Consider the following 19,975-nt stretch of genomic DNA (forward strand, 5'->3'; position numbering starts at 1 on the left):
ACACCATAAGAATGACTTTGATGCTGCTGGGGCTTTTCCTTCTTAAACAATGAACGCTTTGATTTGTGTGTCGTCTCCAGGTGAGGGGATTGTGTTGTGGCATATGGGCTGTGTGGTGTGTCTTGGTGTGGAGAAAAGTGCTTTTGGTTGTGAGCACCTTTCATTTGATTTAAAGGTCAAATGCACAGAAGAAATTTATTTTATTTTTTATTTTTTTCAGCTGTGTTCTAAATTAACTACGCTGAATTTATCAGAGAAATATATTTTATTTATTTTAAAAATATAATATAGTAATAATGAAAAAGGGCAGTGTATAAAAATATTTTGTAGTTTGTTGGTCTGTGGCATGGTCATGAGTTACAGCAGACCAAAAGCCAGCACTTCAATGAGGAACTTCCATCTTCATTTTTATGAATTATGAATGTAGCATTGTAAAACTGACAATAAATTTCCAGGATGTCATTATCTTGAATGATGTTATGCATGCTTGCACAAGGTTGCAGGCTCTGCCCTGAAACTTAAAATAAAATGATCACATGGGAAACTCTATCATGTGTTGTTTCATCAGTTACATAATGTTTTATTATTATTCTATTACAATAGGCTATAGAGAAATCGTTTTATATAACCAACCACAATAAGCATACTTTCGTAACCTAAGTTCTGCATTTAAAATAAACGAAGTTCCTGGTCTTGGTAATGCAGTGTAAACCTTACAATTAAGCAATGAATAACATGCTAAACGAGTGGGGCAAGTTGTCACACAGGACTAATCTCAGTTTCAGGGTTTCATTCAAATGTCCAATTACAGACTCGAGGTTTTATGTAGCAGTGATTGTTTTATGTTGGTTTCAAACAACTTGTTAGATCGTGAATTATGTCCTTCAAAGAAAACATTTAATGTGATCGTATTTTTGTAATATGACAACTTTTTTTTTAATCTATGCATTTGCGCATAAATGAGTTTATACTATTGTAATATTTGTAAATAATTACAGCATTATTTTATCGAACATACTATAATGATGTACAGTTACACAGCAGAGCGAGGACTTTTATTCTGAAATTACAAATTTCGGTAAGTGCTCAAATCAGGAAGTAAGTCCTCTGTTGTTATCCTTCACCTTTACAACTCAAATGATGTGCATGTGATGGAGTGTTATACGTCTTATTATTGATTTACATCTCGAACCTTTCCAGATATACTCAATATTATTGTAGTGTTTAGACTCTGCAATCAAAGTTAAAAAGGCCAGGCTTTCAGAGGAAGTGAGGCCATTCAGTAACCCTCATGTCTCCTGCTTTGGCGGGCGCTGAGCTGGTCCGCACGCCGGTGCAGCTCTACCGCTATCTGCTGCGCTGCTGCAAACTCCTGCCAACTGCAGCCATGCAGAAACACTACCAACACGCCATCAGACAGGTGCTTTATGCCTCAAATACTGTTGTCATTGTGAAGAATATAACTGCTGCAATAGTCTGTGTAAAATCACCTGTTCTGCTGTCAGGTGTGAATGTGTTTTTGTCTTTCAGAGCTATAACAGTCATGCGGATGAAGATGATGCAGAAAGGATTCAGATGATCATTCAAAGAGCCATCTCTGATGCTGACTGGATATTAAATAAAGTAACTTTCTTTGGCACCTAGTTTGGCATACTAGCAGTCATTGTTTACATTTCTTCTGAATGAAATGATTGTTTTCTTCCTAGTACACTAAAAAGAAGTGACCCTCTGTGGAGAATTGTTCATCAGGCTGACTCAGAACTGCAAAGGTCATGCAGGAACTACTGAACAACTCATAATGAAACTGAAATCATACCCACGGGTTATAGATAAACACCATATAAAGTCAGTCCATATAAACATTATCAAGTATAACAATTAGCTGATGTTTTCTTGATAATCCATATAAACATTATCAAGTATAACAATTAGCTGATGTTTTCTTGATAAGCTTTTGTGAGAGTCTTGAACTGACAAGTCATAGACCTACACTTGCACATCCTTCCAAAAAAGTAATTGAACAATTTACTAACTGATCAATTTATTAATGTGAAATAGTATGTAGGCAATGCAGTGGGCTCATTTTGATGTTTTTGTTTGTTTGTTTGTTTGATTTTTTATAATAATAAAAATAATAATTATTTTATTTTTGTAACAAAGCAGGTATGGTTTTTATGTATGTGATTGTAAGTATGGTAACACAATGTGGTGTTAACTGTGTTCTATCATACTATCAAAGTTTCATAGATTATATAATAATATAAGATTAAATAAGTCACTGTCCAGGAATACAGTGCCCTCCATAAGTATTGCAACAGTAAAGACAAAATTGCTTTCTCTGCTGTGGAGTCAAGACATTTGCAAATATGATTAAAAGATGAATATGCGACAAAACTACAGAATGTCACATTTTATTATTAGGTCTTTCGACACATAAATGTTTTACCAAATAAAAAGGACAGCACTTTTAGAGTTCATCCCACTATTTGTATTGGAACAGTTGAATTTAAGGCAGATGTAAAAGATTAAAAGCTAATATTTAGTTGCAGATCCCTTGCATGCAATCAGAGCAGAGAGTCTGCAACCCATAGACATCACCAGACTCTTGGTCTTATCCTTTGAAATGCTTTTCCCCAGCCTTTAATGCAGCCAACTCCAACTGCTGCTTGTTTTGGGGAGTTTCTGTCTTTAGTCTTCTCTTAAGCTGGTGAAATTAATGTTCAATCGGATTTAAATCTGGAGATTGATTTGGGCAATCTAAGACTTTAAATTTCTTTGCCCTGATAAAGTCCTTGACTGAACTGGCAGGGTGTTTTGGGTCATTGTCCTGATCCAATATGAAGTGCTTTCTAATGAGTTTGGTGGCATTTTCTTGAATATTGGTAGCCAAGATTATTTTGTACCCTTCCAAATTCTTTCTGCTATTACCATCATACATTAAGTCATCATTAAAATTAAGAGTTCCTGTTCTAGAGACAGCCGTGCATGCCCATGTCATGACACCACCTCCACCAAGCTTTACAGATGAGGTTGTATGCTTAGGGTCATTTGCAGTTCCCTTTTTTCTCCACACTTTTGCTTTTCAATCACTTAGATAAAGGTTAATCTTTGTCTCATCGGTCCATCAACTCATTTCCAAAACTCGACTGGCTCACATTTGTGAAGAATCTTGCCTTTCTATTTTTGGTGCTGATCTGAGGTTTGCATCTTGCTGTGTAGCTTCTGTAATATTGTGTTTCAAATTCTCCTGCGGACTGTAGATTGACAGAGCATCACCCCAGCTTTCTGGAGGTTGTTGGTGATTTTACAGACATGTATTTTAGGGTTCATTTTCAATCATTTTATGATTTGTCTGTCATCAACTACTGTTGTTTTTCTCAGCCGATCAGGTTGTCGTTGGTTGCTGAAGTCGCCGGTAGTTTCCAAACTCTTGATTTGTCCATGCCCTTTGTTTTTCCTTTAGTTCTAATTGACTTCCTCTTTTCTTTTAGCATCCAAATTGCTTGCTTTTCTTTCAGAGTCGGCTTCCTCATCTTCATCCTGGTTTTTGTGTGTCATCATTGAATGCAAGTCTTAGAATGCAGAAGTAATGGATATAACTTATAAGACACATTCCCTGTTTTGAATATCTGAAGAATTAATGCAACAGGACACAGCTGAACACTTAGAAAGACCTGTGAGGCAACTGTTCCAATACTTATGCTCATTTCAGATAGGGAGATGAAACTCTAAAAGTGCTGATCTTCTTAGCTGGTAAAACATCTTTGTGTTGAATCACCCAGTAACAAACATGTGACAATCTGTAGTTTTGTCTCATATTCATCTTTTAATCATATTTAAAGATTTCTTGACTCCACAACAATTTTGTCTTTACTGTTCCAATACTTATTGAGGGCACTGTATGTTTAATTTTTGTAATTTTACTTGATTATTGATGTAATTCTCGGAATATCTTTGACTTTATTGATAACTACTGGAAGCTTTCCTGTAAAAATTAAGGTTTATGGCAGGTCAAATGTGCCATGCTCTTACAGATATCAATTTTATGTTGTTACTGTATTTTGAAGTAGTACACTTGCACATTGCCTTTAATGTTTATTTTGTACATTTTCATGAAATGTTAATGAATACATGTAATATTTCATTTGTGTATTTTGTAAATTTTTCCCCACAAAATTTAATAATAATAGTAATTGGCAACCCCAAGTTATTACAGTACCTACAGTACTGCCACCAACCTTCCCAAAAAGTAACTGAACAATCACTGCAGTAATTCTCAGAATTTTTTTGATTTTATTGATAACTACTGGAAGCTTTCCTGTAAAAATTAAGGATCATGGCAGTTTAAATATCTGACTCTTACAGATATCAATTTTATGTTGTTACTGTATTTTGAAGTAGTTCTATCATATCAACATCATTGCTTGGGTGATAAACACACAGTAAAGTAGTAAATGCAAGAGAAAATGCAATGTTATGTTACGTTGAAACATCGTAAGTAATGTTTTCTTGAGGGGAATGTGTTTTACTCTCAGCTGTGAAATCCTGTAATGTGGTTGCTATGTGTGACTTTCATTAGTTGCTAAACAAATAGATGGAAACTTCATTGCAAACTGATCAATTTATTAATGTGAAATAGTATGTAGGCAGTTGGCTCATTTTTTTTATCAATAATAATAATAATAATAAAAATAATTTTATTCTTGTGACATAGCAGGTATGGTTTTTATGAACGTGATTGTAAGTATGGTAACACCTGGTGGTGTAAACTGTGTTCTATCATACTATCAAAGTTTGTTTCATAGATTATATAATAATATAAGATTATATAAGTCACTGTCCAGGAATATGTTTAATCATGAGACATTTCCTTAATCACTGCAGTAATTCTCGGAATATCTTTGACTTTATTGATGACAACTGGAAGCTTAGAGGTCATATGATGCGATTTCAAGTTTTCCTTTCTCTTTGGAGTGTTACAAGCTGTTCCTGAATAGATAAGATCCCTAAAGTTGCAGACTAAAGTCTCAAACCCAAAGAGATATTCTTTATAAAAGTTAAGACTCGTCCATGCCCTCCTAAAACGCCTCATTTAAACACGCACCCACATGTCTATGTCACTGTGTGGGAAGATTTGCATAACACCGCCCAAATGTTCACACAAAGAAAGAAGGTGTAACTTTGATTCTCGCTGTTGTATTGTTGTTGCTGCCATGTTGTGGAGACACTGTGTGTTTCGTTGTGAAAGCAAAACTACTTTGTTTGGCCTTCCAAAAGAGGACACAACTAGAAATCAGTGGTTAAGTTGTATTTACAACACTGTTCCAAAACAGTTCAACCCAAATATTCAGATGTGTGCAACGCATTTTACAGAGGACGGGGACTGTTTCCTGGGAGAGTAGCCTACAATGCCAGTGTTCTGACAAATAATGCTTACTCACAGCCTGTAAGTACATTTTCATATTTTAAGGATTTGCCACTGATGATTCAGACGCAAGTTTTGAGCAGAGTAGATTATAGCGCTTGTTGTTTGTCATTTCTCTGATCACAAATTCACACATGGTTTTATGTTTACCTGATGCAACACAACACGTAAAAAGACAGTATAAGTCATTATAATCAATTATGTCCCCACTGGATGCTACAAATGCCTCGTTTGTAATGGGTTTTATTGGTTTTGTCTCATCGCACATGAACACGGTATCAAAGTATAGTAAGGGGTGTAAGGTTTCCATCACACGCTTGAGGTATTCGGCCAATCAAAACACACGGGATAGCTGGCCAATCAGCGTACACCTCACTTTTCAGAACGATGAGCTTTGTAAAAATCAACACTTTTCAGAAAGGCGGGGCATAGCGGAAAAAAAATAATGTTCTGTATGTGGAAAATAATGTGTTTTTTGAACCTTAAAACGCATAAACACGTTTCATTTCACCAAATACACAAAATAATGTTCTTTTTAGCAACGTCATATGACCACATTAAGGTTTATGGCAGGTCAAATATGCCATTGCTTACTGATATCAATTTTATGTTGTTACTGTATTTTGAAGTAGTTCTATCAAATCAACATCATTGCTTGGGTGATAAACACACAGTAAAATAGTAAATGCAACAGAAAATGCAATGTTATGTTACGTTGAAACATCTTAAATAATATTTTCTCGAGGGGAATGCGTTTTACTCTTAGCTGTGAAATCCTGTAATGTGGTTGCTATGTGTGACTTTCATTAGTTGCTTAATAAATAAATGGAAGTTTCATTGCAAAATCAAAAGTACTTAGATCATTTCAAGTTTAAATAGCAATGATGTCAATATGGGTGGATCAAGCCCATGTACACTCCGTTTTCTGCAATATTGGCCTGTTGTTGCAAATAAATATAGCTGTGCAGAAGTGTGCATAATGAAAGTGGTAATAGGATGAAGACTGACAATAGGAATCCACTATAATTGCTTTATGATTATAATATTTCTGCAGTTAAACTGTAAATTGACAGAAATTGCAGGTTTTTTAAGAAAGTCAAATTACCATATGATTTTTCTCATACACAACATCTTAAAGTATTATTCATTGTTCTTTGAAAATAGAATACAGATCTCCATCAATCTTCATCAGATTGAAAAGAAAACTCAAAGGTCTCAACTTCTCTGACATACCTGCAATTTCTGTTAGAAAGTTTTATTTCTGACTTATTCTGAAGAGCTGTCATAATGAAAGAAGAAGGAAGACTTTATATTCCTCACGTGGATTTGGGAAATTCATAGAAGTCTTAAGAGCAGTGTGTGGTAATAAAAGAGTTTACCAATTTTCCTAATTTCTTAGTCACATTTCCTAGAAACAATAACACATATCTGCAAAAAATAAACACTATACCATATTAGGCAAGCCTCAAACCTATTTAAAACATGGATCTTAAATCGAAATCCAGCTGAGTTTACTATGCATTTATTGCATATTATTGCCTGTTCCTGTAACCCTATTAATTTAATCAATAGATATTAGATATACAGTACAGGTCAAAAGTTTGGAAACATTACTATTTTTAATGTTTTTGAAAGAAGTTTCTTCTGCTCATCAAGCCTGCATTTATTTGATCAAAAATACAGAAAAAAAAATTTAATATTGTGATATATTACAATTTATAAATAATTGTTTTTAAATTTATTATACTTTAAATTATCATTTATTTCTGTGATGCAAAGCTGAAATTTTTAGGATCATTATCACATGATCCTTTAGAAATCATTCAAATATGATGATTCATTATCAAAGTTGAAAACAGTTCTGCTGCTTAATATTGTTTCAGAACATGTGATACTTTTTTTAGGATACTTTGATGAATAAAAAGTAAAAAAAAAAAGAAAAAAAGAAGCTATGTTTTTTAAAATATAAATATTTTGTAATAACAATATACACTACTGGTCAGTAATTTGGGGTCAGTAATTTATTTTTCTTTCTTTTTTTTAATAAAATCAATACTTTTATTCAGCAAGGATGTGTTAAATTGATAAAAAGTGATAGTAAAGAAAATATATTATATATATTATTAGAATTTTTTTTTTATTTTGAATAAATGCAGTTCTTTTTAACCTTTTATTCATCAAATATATTAGACAGCAGAACTGTTTCCAACACTCATATAATAAATCAGAATATTAGAATGATTTCTAAATGATCATGTGATAGACTGGATGTTACATGTGACACTGAAGGCTGGAGTAATGATGCTGAAAATTCAGCTTTGCATCACAGGAATAAATTATTTTTTTTAAAGTATATTTAAATAGAAAACTATTATTTTAAGTTGTAATAATATTTCACAATATTACTGTTTATTACTGTTTTTTCTGTATTTTTGATCAAATAAATTCAGGCTTGATGAGCAGAAGAAACTTCTTTCAAAAACATTAAAAATAGTAATGTTTCCAAACTTTTGACCTGTACTGTATAATGAGAACTAACTTTATACATGGTGAATTTGTGATGTGATGTACATTAAATACATGAATAGGTGGAATAAAAAAAGTAAACTTTTTTTTAATAAAATCTGTAAAATTAGTATTTTGTTCATTCATTCATCCATCCATTCATTGATATTTTTTATTTCAAAGACTAATGATATTCGTAATGCTTGAAATACAGATTTGGTTTTAGCAGACAAGTCCAAATACCCTGTGAGGTGTGTTTATAGTTTCTCTTTCAATTTATCAAACTGAGTTTTACAGACGCTGGCGTATGAAGATTCCAGTGTGGGTGTAAGATTGGGACACTTGATAGGAACCGTGGTCAGACTGTAATTGGACTGCTGTCACACCCTCCTTGAGGCACAATGCCACGACCAGCACAACTCTTGACCTGCCCTCATCGCAGACTCTCTGGGTTGAGTATATAAGCATGTTAAAGTGGGAAAGCTACACAGAAAGTTGCAAACTGAGAAAAGAACCCAAGGTAAGAAATTCAGAAAGGTAAGGAAAGAATTGCAAATGTGTGTGTGTGTGTGTGTGTGTGTGTGTGTGTGTGTATCTATCTATCTATCTATATATCTATATCTATATATATGTGTGTGTGTGTGTGTGTGTGTGTGTGTGTGTGTGTGTGTGTGTGTGTATCTATATCTATCTATCTATCTATCTATCTATCTATCTATCTATATACACACATATATAAACACATATATATGCAATTTAACAAAAAAAAAAAAATTTAATTCAATATTTCAGGTAAAAATGGGTAACCAGTCCTCTAAAGCCAGCAAGAATGTAATACTGCACCAGACTAAACCGAATACGGTGAGCAAAACTTTATTTAACATGAAATGCAATGCCATGAATGAAATGCAATATCCTTATGTTCTGTTGGTATGTCTAGCAGTGTGAGAACAATAATGTAATACTGAAGAAGACTACGCCGAATACGGTAAGCAAATTTTAATATACATAAAATGTAATGCCATAAATGAAATACTTCTATTAATCCTTATGCTCTGTTGGTATATGTCTAGCAATGGGAGAACAAGAAGGTAATACCACAGCAGATTACACCAAATACGGTAAACAAAACTTTAATTTAAATAAAATGTGATGTCATTAATGAAATGCATTATTCTTACGTTCTATTGGTATTTGCCTAGCAATGGGAGAACAAGAAGGTAATACCACAGCAGATTACACCGAATACGGTAAACAAAACTTTAATTTAAATAAAATGTGATGTCATTAATGAAATGCATTATTCTTACGTTCTATTGGTATTTGCCTAGCAATGGGAGAACAAGAAGGTAATACCACAGCAGATTACGCCAAATACGGTGAGCAAAACTTTAACATAAAATGCAGTGTCATAATTGAAATGCAGTATCTTAACATTTTGATGGTATGCCTAGAAATGGGAGAATAAGGTGAATCAATGCCCATTTTCCAAGCAAGTGAAGAACTATCAGGATGGCTTGTGCCATCAGGACACATTACATCATAGAGCGGTTAAGGTGAGTTATTTCTACATTAAAGAGTCATAATTTTGCAAAATCTGACAACACACTTAACTAACCACATGGGATTTAAATAAAAAACTAGTTTTTATAGATCTGATTGTGTCATTTTAACCTAGGTTATTTTGGCAGTTGCGAGTGATAAGTAATAAAGGAATGAGTAATACTGAACTTTCCCCTTTTATTTCAGAGCCAGATTTGTACGTCTAAAGTCTGTGAAGGCTCTATTATGACTCCAAAGGCTATGACGCGCTGTGCCTCCTCCACCCTGCCAAGCTCGGATGACATCCTCATGCAAGCTATTGACTTCATCAATCAGTACTACAAGTCAAATAAAAAGTAGGAAGCACCAGGGTCATATGGGCACCACAGAAATCGATAGGGACAGGTTTCCTCAAAATATTCAGATTATTGGTTGATTATTATGGGTTTTCAGTGGTTAATTCTAAGAAAGAGCTTATATTCTTGTACTTTACTCTATTTTAATGGCATAATAAAGCAGACCATGCATTGGCTTAATTCTGAAGAGCGTAAAAGGTAGGCTGTTTGACTGTATTATGTCTGTTACCCAGCTCAAAAATCGAGGAGCACCTGTCTCGTCTGGAGGAAGTCACAAAGGAAATAGAGGCTACTGGCTCATATCAGCTCACCACAAAAGAACTGGAATTTGGGGCTAAGCAAGCATGGAGAAATGCACCCAGATGTATTGGAAGAATTCAGTGGGCTAATTTGCAGGTAGTTTCTCTAGTTTGGACTAAAACACAAATTAAGTGTGCTGTCATATAGTTATATTTAGGTCTTGTTTTCCTGTGCAGCTGTTTGATGCACGTAAATGCAGAACTGCTGAGGATATGTTTCAGATGTTGTGCGATCATATTCAGTTTGCTACCAATGGGGGCAACGTGAGGTAAACCAGGAATGTTTCATTCCAGCTTTTTAATAATCCATCCATCTTGATTGTCTTTGCAAGTGGAAAAAGATTTCACAATAAAGTTTCTTTATTTTGATAGGTCTGCCATCACTGTTTTTCCTCAAAGAACTGATGGCCAACATGATTTCCGTGTATGGAATAGTCAACTCATACGATACGCTGGCTATAAGATGACAGGTGGTACAATAATAGGAGATCCTGCCAGTGTTGACTTCACAGAGGTAGATACTAATTACTGTTTTTTTATAAATACATATTTTCTGATTTTTAAAATATTTTCTTGCAGATATTTTTCATAATGGCTGTTATTTATATAATTGGTAATTAGATGTATTATTTATATAATTATTTTACATTAATTTTTGGACAGTTTTTTGGTAGTTCATGTATATTTTTTTTTTTTTTAGTTGTTTTTTATATTATTGTTATTGATTTGCATCGAGCTTGGGTGGACACCAAGGTATGGTCAATTTGATGTGCTTCCACTGGTGTTACAAGCTAACGAAGAGGACCCTCAGTTTTTTGAAATTCCCCAACATTTAATTTTGGAAGTTCCCATGGAGCACCCACAGTAAGTGCCAATGGTTTTGCACTCCTGCCGAATAGAAAAACATGCTTGTAGTAGATTAAAATCGCTAGTTGATTGATAACTCTCTAAACTATTGCATTACTTCACAGTGCAGCAATGGATTTAATACAAAGACACAAAGTCAGACATTCATTCTTGTAACGTGTTTTGAGTGCGATGTTGTTTACACAGACCACCAGAGCTCTTGACTGAGGTGCTCAGATTTCTGAAATTCCACTTGATTCTGCAGTAAATCTGTTTGCTTCTTGAGGAGAAAATTATTCAAGGCTTTTCCCTTTAAGAGCTTGCATTAAAAGGACCTTTAAAATCAAATGCTTCTAGGCACTTAAAGATCAGGCTAGAATGGCAAACCCATTCAAACCCAAGACAGCCTGTCTCTATGCCACATTCTTTCAGCCAGACATGAGTCCCAAAGATATGTGCTCAAACCAGTCTCATTCTAACACTTCACTTCAGAAAGCTACCTAATTAGTTTAGTTAAGTACTATGCGAATTTGACTGAAGTGCTACTGTAGTAGTTGTGGTAATATATTTGTGCATATATTTGTGCAAACATGAAGTGTTATGGATTTGTATGTTATGGATTTGTATCAGCAACTTTTTACATCTGAAGTATTGCATTCAATTACATGATCAAGGGTCTGTTGGAACCATTGCAAAATATATTCCAATGCCTTTGCATGCCAGTAAAGTTGGATGGTTTCATGTACTTCCTCAGGTACAAGTGGTTTAAGGATTTGAACCTCAGATGGTTTGCATTGCCTGCGGTGTCCAACATGTTGCTGGAGATTGGTGGTCTTGAATTCCCAGCGTGTCCTTTTAACGGTTGGTACATGGGCACTGAGATTGGAGTGAGGGACTTCTGTGATACCAAACGCTACAATGTTCTTGAGGTGCTACAATATTTTTAATGTTACAGTAGAGAAGAAAAAGTTTAGAGTTTTTTTGGTACTGATGTTCTTTTTTTTTGTTGTCTTACAGCGGGTTGGCCGTCATATGGGTTTGGAGACACAAAAACTGTCCTCGCTATGGAAGGATCAGGCTCTGGTGGCCATCAATGTCGCAGTGATGCATAGTTTTCAGGTAAAGTGGATTTATATAGCAAGCTATTGTAAATACTTTGGTAAGAAAAAGAGGATTTTGTATTGGTATATTCAGTAAAACCAGGTGTATGAATTCAGAGATTCCTACAGAAACATGATTTTTATAGCAATTTTAAGCATGAATGTCCACTCTGAAACCTAATCATCAGCAGGGCCTAAGCAGATCTTACAACATGCGAACTCATATGAATTAGGCAAATTCACCAACAAGTTGCCATGAAGGGTTTTTTTTTTTTTTTTTTTTTTTTTTGCTTTAATTGGCTACATGCAGAACATAAATATATTAAAATTTAAAAATGACTTTTTAAATTTCATGAATTTATTATTAGGGCACAAAATGTGCAAGGAACTAATTCTAAAACAACACAATTTGTTTTAGTCAGATTACATTTATACTGCAGATTTACAAATTCATAAAAACAATTTTAAAAAAATGCACAACATTCTAAAACCACAAAACTAAACTAATGCAATGAACGTTTTTTTGTATTAAATTAATATAGCCTAAAAACATTTTCAAAAAGAAATACTTTTTTCTTGCAAACTTATTCAAAATAAAAAAATTAATGGTCCCACTTTATATTGTGTCCTTAATATCTGTGTACTTACAAAGTAACTAGATGTGTACATAGTATGTAACCACAGTGTAAGTACACATAGGTACATAGTATCTACAACTGTAATATTTCTGTAACTACACACATGTAACAACCCTCTGAACGGTTTGTGTAAGTACAAATGTGTAACAGGACATATTTAACTACATTTTGTAATAACATGTATAAGAGTAATATTCTGTACTGGAAAGACAATATATGGGTAAAGATTCAATTTGACCTTTTGGTAAATATTTATTTCCAGTTTTTATGACCTTTTTGTCTTACTGGCATACAGAAAAATAAGGTCACCATTACCGACCACCATACTGCATCAGAGTCCTTCATGCAGCACATGGAGATGGAGGTGCGTCTGCGCGGAGGCTGTCCAGCCGATTGGGTCTGGCTGGTGCCACCAATGTCTGGATCTCTAACCCCTGTGTTTCACCAGGAAATGCTGAATTACATTCTGTCACCCTTTTTCTACTATCAGGTACAGTATCATCCTAGTATCTGTTCCGCATTCATCAGAAAAGATGCATTTCTGGAATATTATTGCCAGATTAGTGGTATGTAGCTGTGTGAAATATAATGATGTCCAAACAAAACTTTTGGGATGTTTTTGGTGTAACGTATCTTATCTGTTGCCATGTAAAGCCTGATCCGTGGCTGACACACAAGTGGAAGGTCAAGAAGAGAAATGAGAGGAGGCATACAATCAGCTTCAAAGGATTGATCAGGTACTGTAGTATCATGTTCACACTTCCTCAACCAGAACAACACGGTGCTGTTCTTTCAGAAGAGATCTGTCTGCAACAATGTAATGAATGCTTGAAAGGTTAGCTGTGAACATTTGGTGAGTAGCCATTTTGGCTAAAATTCTTGTTTTCTTTTCTCTCTTCTAGAGCAGTGCTCTTCTCTCAGACACTCATTAAATCAGCCCTGACCAAGAGGGTGCGTTGCACTGTTCTGTACGCCACAGAAACGGGGAAATCACAGACTTTTGCTAAGAAGCTAAACACCATGATGAATTGTGCCTTCAGATCCCGGGTAAGATGACCGTCACCCCTGATTCATATGTAATTTATCATTCTCCAAGACTCAATTTGAGCATTATTACTCACACTTGGCTGGAAGTGGGCGTATGTGACACATTCAAAATAATATCACCCTCTATTAAAAGTAAAACTAGGAAATTGGTTCCTTGAGGAGCTAAGTACCTGATCTGAACCTTAACATTACATTTGCAGTTTATTTGGGTAAATGATGTGTTGGGTTGTTAAGTGTAAATTCTACATAAATTGTTTATATCAAATTTATGATCTGAATAATATAATATAATATAATATAAAATATAATATAATATAATATAATATAATATAATATAATATAATATAAATGATATATACAAAACCAGTCGTAAGTCGCATGGGTATATTTGTAGCATTAGCCAGCAATAAATTGTATGGGTCAAAATTATTGATTTTTCTTTTATGCCAAAAATCATTAGGATATTAAGTCAATATCATGTTCCATGAAGATATTTTGTAAATTTCCTACCTTAAATATATCAAAACATAATTTTTGATTTGTAATATGCGTTGCTAAGAACTTCATTTGAAAAACTTCAAAGGCGATTTTCAATTTTTCTTTTATTTTTTTTTTTGCACCCTCAGATTACAGATATTCAAATAGTTGTATCTCTGCTAAATAGTGTCCTATCCTAACAAACCATACATCAGTGGAAAGCTTATTTATTATGCTCTATTTTATTGTCTTATTTTATGATGCATAAATCTCAATTTCAAAAAATTGACCATTATGGCTGGTTTTGTGTCCCAGGGTCACACACACACACACACACACACACACACACACACAGATAGAATAACTAATAAATCTGTTAAAAAAATGCACTAATCTGTTAAAACTAATAAAAAAAACTCAAAACTTGATCTTTGTCTTTTCAGCAAACACATACATTTGTAATACATAAATAATTTATTATTTATACAGGTCGTTAGCATGGAGGACTACAACTTCAGTGAACTTGAGAAGGAAAGCTTCTTAATTGTTGTCACCAGCACCTTTGGCAATGGAGACTGTCCAGGAAATGGAGAGGTGTGGACATATTTATGCACACTGGCCTTATAGTAATGCTAGTAATGAAAGACTATTATCTGCAAACATAATTAGTGCAGAATTTACAGTGTGTCAAAATGAAAATGTCTTTAGGAAGAAATCATTTGCTTTTGCAGTGATTATTTGTACAAGAACCACAATAACTAGAATGTGATTCTTGTTTTCTGACATGGTTTCTCTTCTTCTCACAGAGTTTCAAGAAGCAGCTTCTCAGCCTGAAAAACCTCAGAAACAAAGTTAGGTTAGTATTTAAAATCTCTTACATTTATTTTCTCTCCACTCCTGTATAGAGTATGTTGTTTTAATTGTTTCGTCCCCCATTCAGGTACTGTGTGTTTGGTCTTGGCTCTCGAATGTACCCACACTTCTGTGCGTTCGCCCATGCAGTGGATGATAGGTTTGCAGCGCTGGGAGCCATTCGTGTGTCTTCCACAGGAGAGGGAGATGAGCTGAATGGACAGGAGGAAGCTTTCTCAGCCTGGGCTTGCACTGTCTTTAAGGTCTCAGTAATAAAATAAGCATTGAGCATTCATTGTTTTCAGTGCTTTAAACGGGTGAATGGTAAAACAATGAGATTGTTTTCTGTATGTATAGGATGCATGCAAGGAGTTTAATATTCAAGGTCAGCTTCCAGGGAAAGAAGGTCTGGCAGATTCCTGGGATCCACAGAGGCACAGAGTTCAGAATGACAGTTGTACAGTTGACCGAATCACAGGTACATTTAGACCCATTTCCTTGTAAAAACACATCATTGGAAAATTATGGTCAAAACTTGATGAAACCTGTAGAAGCTGTCAAAAAGGGAAGCAAAAATTATATATTGATCATTTTCGTGCTTTTTAAAACATTTTACTCAGCAAACTATAATACAGTTCAATATTAATTACAAAGGAATATGGAACTGCTTAATGACATTTAGAAACTTTACATCGAAATATGTAGTTTAGCAATCATTATAATTAGTATTTCAGAATCAGATATGAGAATAACAGATTTATTTGCAATACGTCTGCAGTGATTATTATTATTTGGCTTGGCTTTACAGCTCTGTCAGCTCTCCATTCTAAAGCTGTGGTTCCCATGAAACTAAAGAGAAGGCAGAATCTTCAGAGCCCAACGTCAAGGTTCTCAAACCAACTTGTATTCATGCATCTATATTTTTTATTAATAAAAATAGTAATAATAATAGTAACGTTTAGAAATAGGTGCCTTGTTATGTTGTGTGTTTTGCCTTATTTTCTCAGAACACAGTACTTATTAAAAAATGTATGTGTTCTCAGTCGTGCTACAATATTGGTGGAGTTAGAGATGGATGGAAGCACAGAGACCTTAAATTTTGTCCCTGGAGACCATGTAGGGATTTTCCCAGGGAACTCACCTGAATTAGTAGCTGGCATCCTGAAGCATCTGCCCAATGCCCCTCCTATCAATCAGAGCCTACGCTTGGAATTCCTCAGTGCCTACCCTGGTACTGAACCATCTTATCTTAATTACATAATGGAAGTCTTACACATAATAACATAATCATACCTAATAATGCTGTCCTGCAGATGGTGAAAGGTGGCAGAGAGTTGAAAGAATACCACCATGTCCTCTTGCCCAAGCTCTGACCTATTATCTGGATGTCACCACCCCACCCTCACAAAGCCTCCTCCGCAAACTCTCAAAGATGGCAAAGCAGGAAGATCACAGACAGCGCCTGCTTGCATTAGCATCAGTAAGTCACTTTTTGACAGTTACAGATGTTCCAAAACTATTGATGAGACTAGTAAACAATTTTTGTTCTTTAATGATATTGTTAACTTAAAAAAATGTTTTTTTTTTTTTTTGGTCATTTTAATAATAAAAAATAATAATAATAATCTTCTAAAAGGTGTGTTTACACAGGTTTTTTAATAACTTTTCACAGAACCAACTCATTACAGTCATTTGTTCAGGAATCTGACTGCATTGGTCATTGTGTGTGTTTAATTCACTAAAAATAACCAACTCAGTGGAACCATTATTATGGAAATTGGACTAGACTTGCTGCACTGTTATGAGCTCACTAAAAAGAACTGCTTTATTACATTCAATCAGCCGGAAATCAGACTACACTGCTTGCAGTTTGTGTTTGATTAACTTTAAAGACCCTGCTCATACGGGTAATTTTTTTAGGAATTTTTACTGGTTGTGCTGTACGTTTTTGATTCACTGGTTAAAATTTTATGTGTTTGATTCACTAGAAAGAACCAACTCATTTTGGGAATAGGCCCACACTGGTTGCGCTGCTTGTTTTAGAGTTGCATTTGTTTTGTTAGCATTTTAAAAACGGTATCCTGAATACATGTGCGAGAACCAGTAACAGAACCTAACGTAATTTGGTTCCAGTATTTTTTTAATGCAACCAATTTGATTTTGCAAGGCAACACTATATAAAGTATTTGTGTATCACTGAAAAATCCAAAGCAGTGAGTGTGCTAAAAGTCCATTCTTTCATGAAATATCTCAATATATTGAAAGTGACAATTTACATAATGGTTTATATGAACGCTTATGACGAAATTCATTCTAATTATTTTTTATAAAAAAGGTCCATTGTGTGGAATTATCATGGGTTATTTTGACTTTATGTATTGGTTAAATACATACCAAGTCATCCCTCCACAATAGGATTTCCAAGTCTACGCAACATGGAAGGAGTTCTACAAACCTACATTTCTTGAGGTGCTAGAAGAGTTTTCCTCTCTGGAACTTTCTGCGGCCTTTCTCCTCAGCCAGCTGCCTCTACTGAAGCCGCGCCTCTACTCAATCAGCTCCTCCCCAGACCTCCACCCTCAAGAGCTCCACCTCACTGTGGCCGTGGTCAGCTATTACACACAGGGTACAGGAATCCTGTGTTTGCCAGCAATCATTTATTAATTTATACCTGAACAGTTGAACTCTCCACTAGACATAAAACTTTTTGAATCACTGAAGAAATTTATCTGTTGTAATCATATGTTCTGCTCTCTTTAGAGGGAAAAGGTCCACTGCATTTTGGTCTCTGTAGTACCTGGCTCAATACCATCAAAGAAGGAGACATGGTGCCATTTTTTGTTCATAGGTACCCTTCATTTCACATTCCTAAGATGTATAGGATCTTTTTTTCTAATCGTGACTCACTAACTTGTTCCATTTATGCAACAATTCCAGCTCTGATGGTTTCCACCTTCCATCCGACCCCAGTGCTCCCTGTATTCTTGTGGGAGTTGGGAGCGGCATTGCTCCATTCCGTAGCTTTTGGCAACAGCAATTGCATGACATGAAAAAAACAGGTATTGAATTTTATCTCTTATCACATTCAAGTGGTTTCAAACAGTCCATTGAATTAGCTCACCTCAAGTTTCTGAACCTCAAGTTGTGTTATTTCTTCCAGGTCTGAAAGGGAATCCAGTGACACTCGTGTTCGGGTGTCGAGGTTCAGATACCGATCATCTTTACAAAGAAGAGACTCTGGACATGAGAGATAATGGTACCCTAAGCAGTATCATAACAGCTTACTCAAGACAAACTGGACAACCCAAGGTAGACACACTTGACACTGTAACTGTAATAATATCTAGAAATCTCTAATATCTGTAAATATCTAGTAATATTGATAGTGTGTCATAATATATAAATATATTTATAATAATTATTATCATCGCTGTAGCTGTTATATTTTATTATATATATTTTATTTTTATTATGTAAAATGAGTAATAATTATGAATTATTTATTAATATTTAATAAGTATTTATTATTTAATAATATCTTATTTATTATGTATTTTTCAACTTTAATTTTTTTCTGAAATAGGTGCTTTGTTATACCTTTTTGCTAATAAAAAACATAAATCATTACTTATAGTTAGAACTAAAAAATCATTCTAAATGGCAGTTAACACTCTTTGGGGATTGTTGCTTACTCTCTTATGTAACTCTCTTAGGTTTATGTCCAAGACATCTTGCGAGAACAACTGAATGACAAGGTCTTTGAGGTTCTGCACCATAATCCAGGACATCTGTATATCTGTGGAGGCATGAACATGGCCAATGATGTGGCTGCCACTATCAAGGAAATCCTAGTCAGCCGGCTGGGCATCACTCTTACTCAGGCTGAGGAATATCTGTCAAGGCTCAAGGTGAACCTTTAAATTGTTGACACATTTTATAGCTGCTTCAGATAATCATGTCTTACAGCATTTATGCTCCTTTAAAAGGCTCAGTTGTCGTGAATGGTGAACTGTTTGTAGTCTGTAATGATATATGGTCAATAATTTTACATGATTATGCTTTTTTTGTTCACAGAATGAGAAGCGGTACCATGAAGACATCTTTGGATCCTAGTGCTTGAGATCACCTGGACCACTTCAATCTTTTCAATATTCAAACACACCAAAACTGGGGATATTTTAATTTTTTAACTTGTAATATTTTGATTTTCATACAGCTTCCAAAATAATGCAAAAACCTCTCTTGACTTAAAAAATTCACAAAATCGCTACACAAATACCCAATAGCAGTGTATTAAATTTCCATGCACCACCCTGATCGTCAGTAACTTTTGGAATGTACAGCTCAAATTATGGAGAAATATTAGTTCCTTCTTGTAAATAAACTGTATTGTTTACTGTATTATTCCTATCTGTTTGTTTAAAATGAATGCCTTTTTGTTTGTTTTTGGGAAGATTGACCTTAACTTCTTTAGAGTAGTGGTTTTATCGCTGACTAAATGCAGGAACAATTCTTTTGGAGCAATCTAGAGTTTCCATGCTCAACAGAACAACATGGTCACCTGTCCGAGGGCTTCAAAAGTCTGAACTTTTATACAAAGAATTTACTTGTACATGCCACAGATATGCTTATTTTATTAGTGTCCTATAAATTGTGCAATACTGTTTTTTTTCTATACTTGTTTATTTTTATACTTAACTTAGATTTGAATCTCACATTTTCAATGTCGTTTCATACTATAGCCTCATCATGCCAAACTATACTTTCAGTTCAGTGTTTATTGTTAATACTTTCTTTCATAAGTGTTACATATAAGTGTTGCATAAATCTTTAATTGGATGTTCATGTTAAATACTGCATTTTGTAATAAACAGACTATGAAAACCAC

General features: G+C 34.5%; 2 protein-coding genes across 3 annotated transcripts; both read left to right on the top strand.

Moving 5' to 3' along the window:
- The first annotated feature begins 1,077 nt into the window (after positions 1–1,077).
- On the top strand, positions 1,078–1,839 carry lyrm9 (LYR motif containing 9). Of its 2 annotated transcripts, XM_019117064.2 has the most exons (4): positions 1,078–1,098; positions 1,201–1,420; positions 1,531–1,623; positions 1,707–1,839. In XM_019117064.2, the coding sequence occupies exons 2-4, from the start codon at positions 1,292–1,294 to the stop codon at positions 1,722–1,724; spliced, it is 240 nt and encodes a 79-aa protein (XP_018972609.1). In that variant the 5' UTR covers positions 1,078–1,098; positions 1,201–1,291; the 3' UTR covers positions 1,725–1,839. The 2 variants fall into 2 exon arrangements, with proteins under 2 accessions (XP_018972609.1, XP_018972607.1); XM_019117062.2 differs by lacking the exon at positions 1,078–1,098 and having other exon boundaries at positions 1,105–1,420.
- Positions 1,840–8,381: 6,542 nt separating this feature from the next.
- On the top strand, positions 8,382–19,974 carry nos2b (nitric oxide synthase 2b, inducible). The gene is made up of 29 exons (XM_042739715.1): positions 8,382–8,450; positions 8,723–8,791; positions 8,871–8,918; positions 9,004–9,051; positions 9,133–9,180; positions 9,385–9,486; positions 9,680–9,828; positions 10,062–10,224; positions 10,305–10,396; positions 10,500–10,641; positions 10,852–10,991; positions 11,728–11,902; positions 11,991–12,092; positions 13,007–13,201; positions 13,366–13,448; positions 13,614–13,758; positions 14,725–14,829; positions 15,042–15,091; positions 15,176–15,350; positions 15,445–15,565; positions 15,896–15,974; positions 16,131–16,318; positions 16,401–16,567; positions 17,503–17,713; positions 17,848–17,935; positions 18,025–18,146; positions 18,248–18,396; positions 18,801–18,995; positions 19,162–19,974. The coding sequence occupies exons 1-29, from the start codon at positions 8,397–8,399 to the stop codon at positions 19,198–19,200; spliced, it is 3,444 nt and encodes a 1,147-aa protein (XP_042595649.1). The 5' UTR covers positions 8,382–8,396; the 3' UTR covers positions 19,201–19,974.
- Position 19,975: the final 1 nt, after the last annotated feature.

This window comes from Cyprinus carpio, chromosome B15 (genome assembly GCF_018340385.1).
Source record: "Cyprinus carpio isolate SPL01 chromosome B15, ASM1834038v1, whole genome shotgun sequence".
NCBI classification, from domain to species: Eukaryota; Metazoa; Chordata; class Actinopteri; order Cypriniformes; family Cyprinidae; genus Cyprinus; species Cyprinus carpio.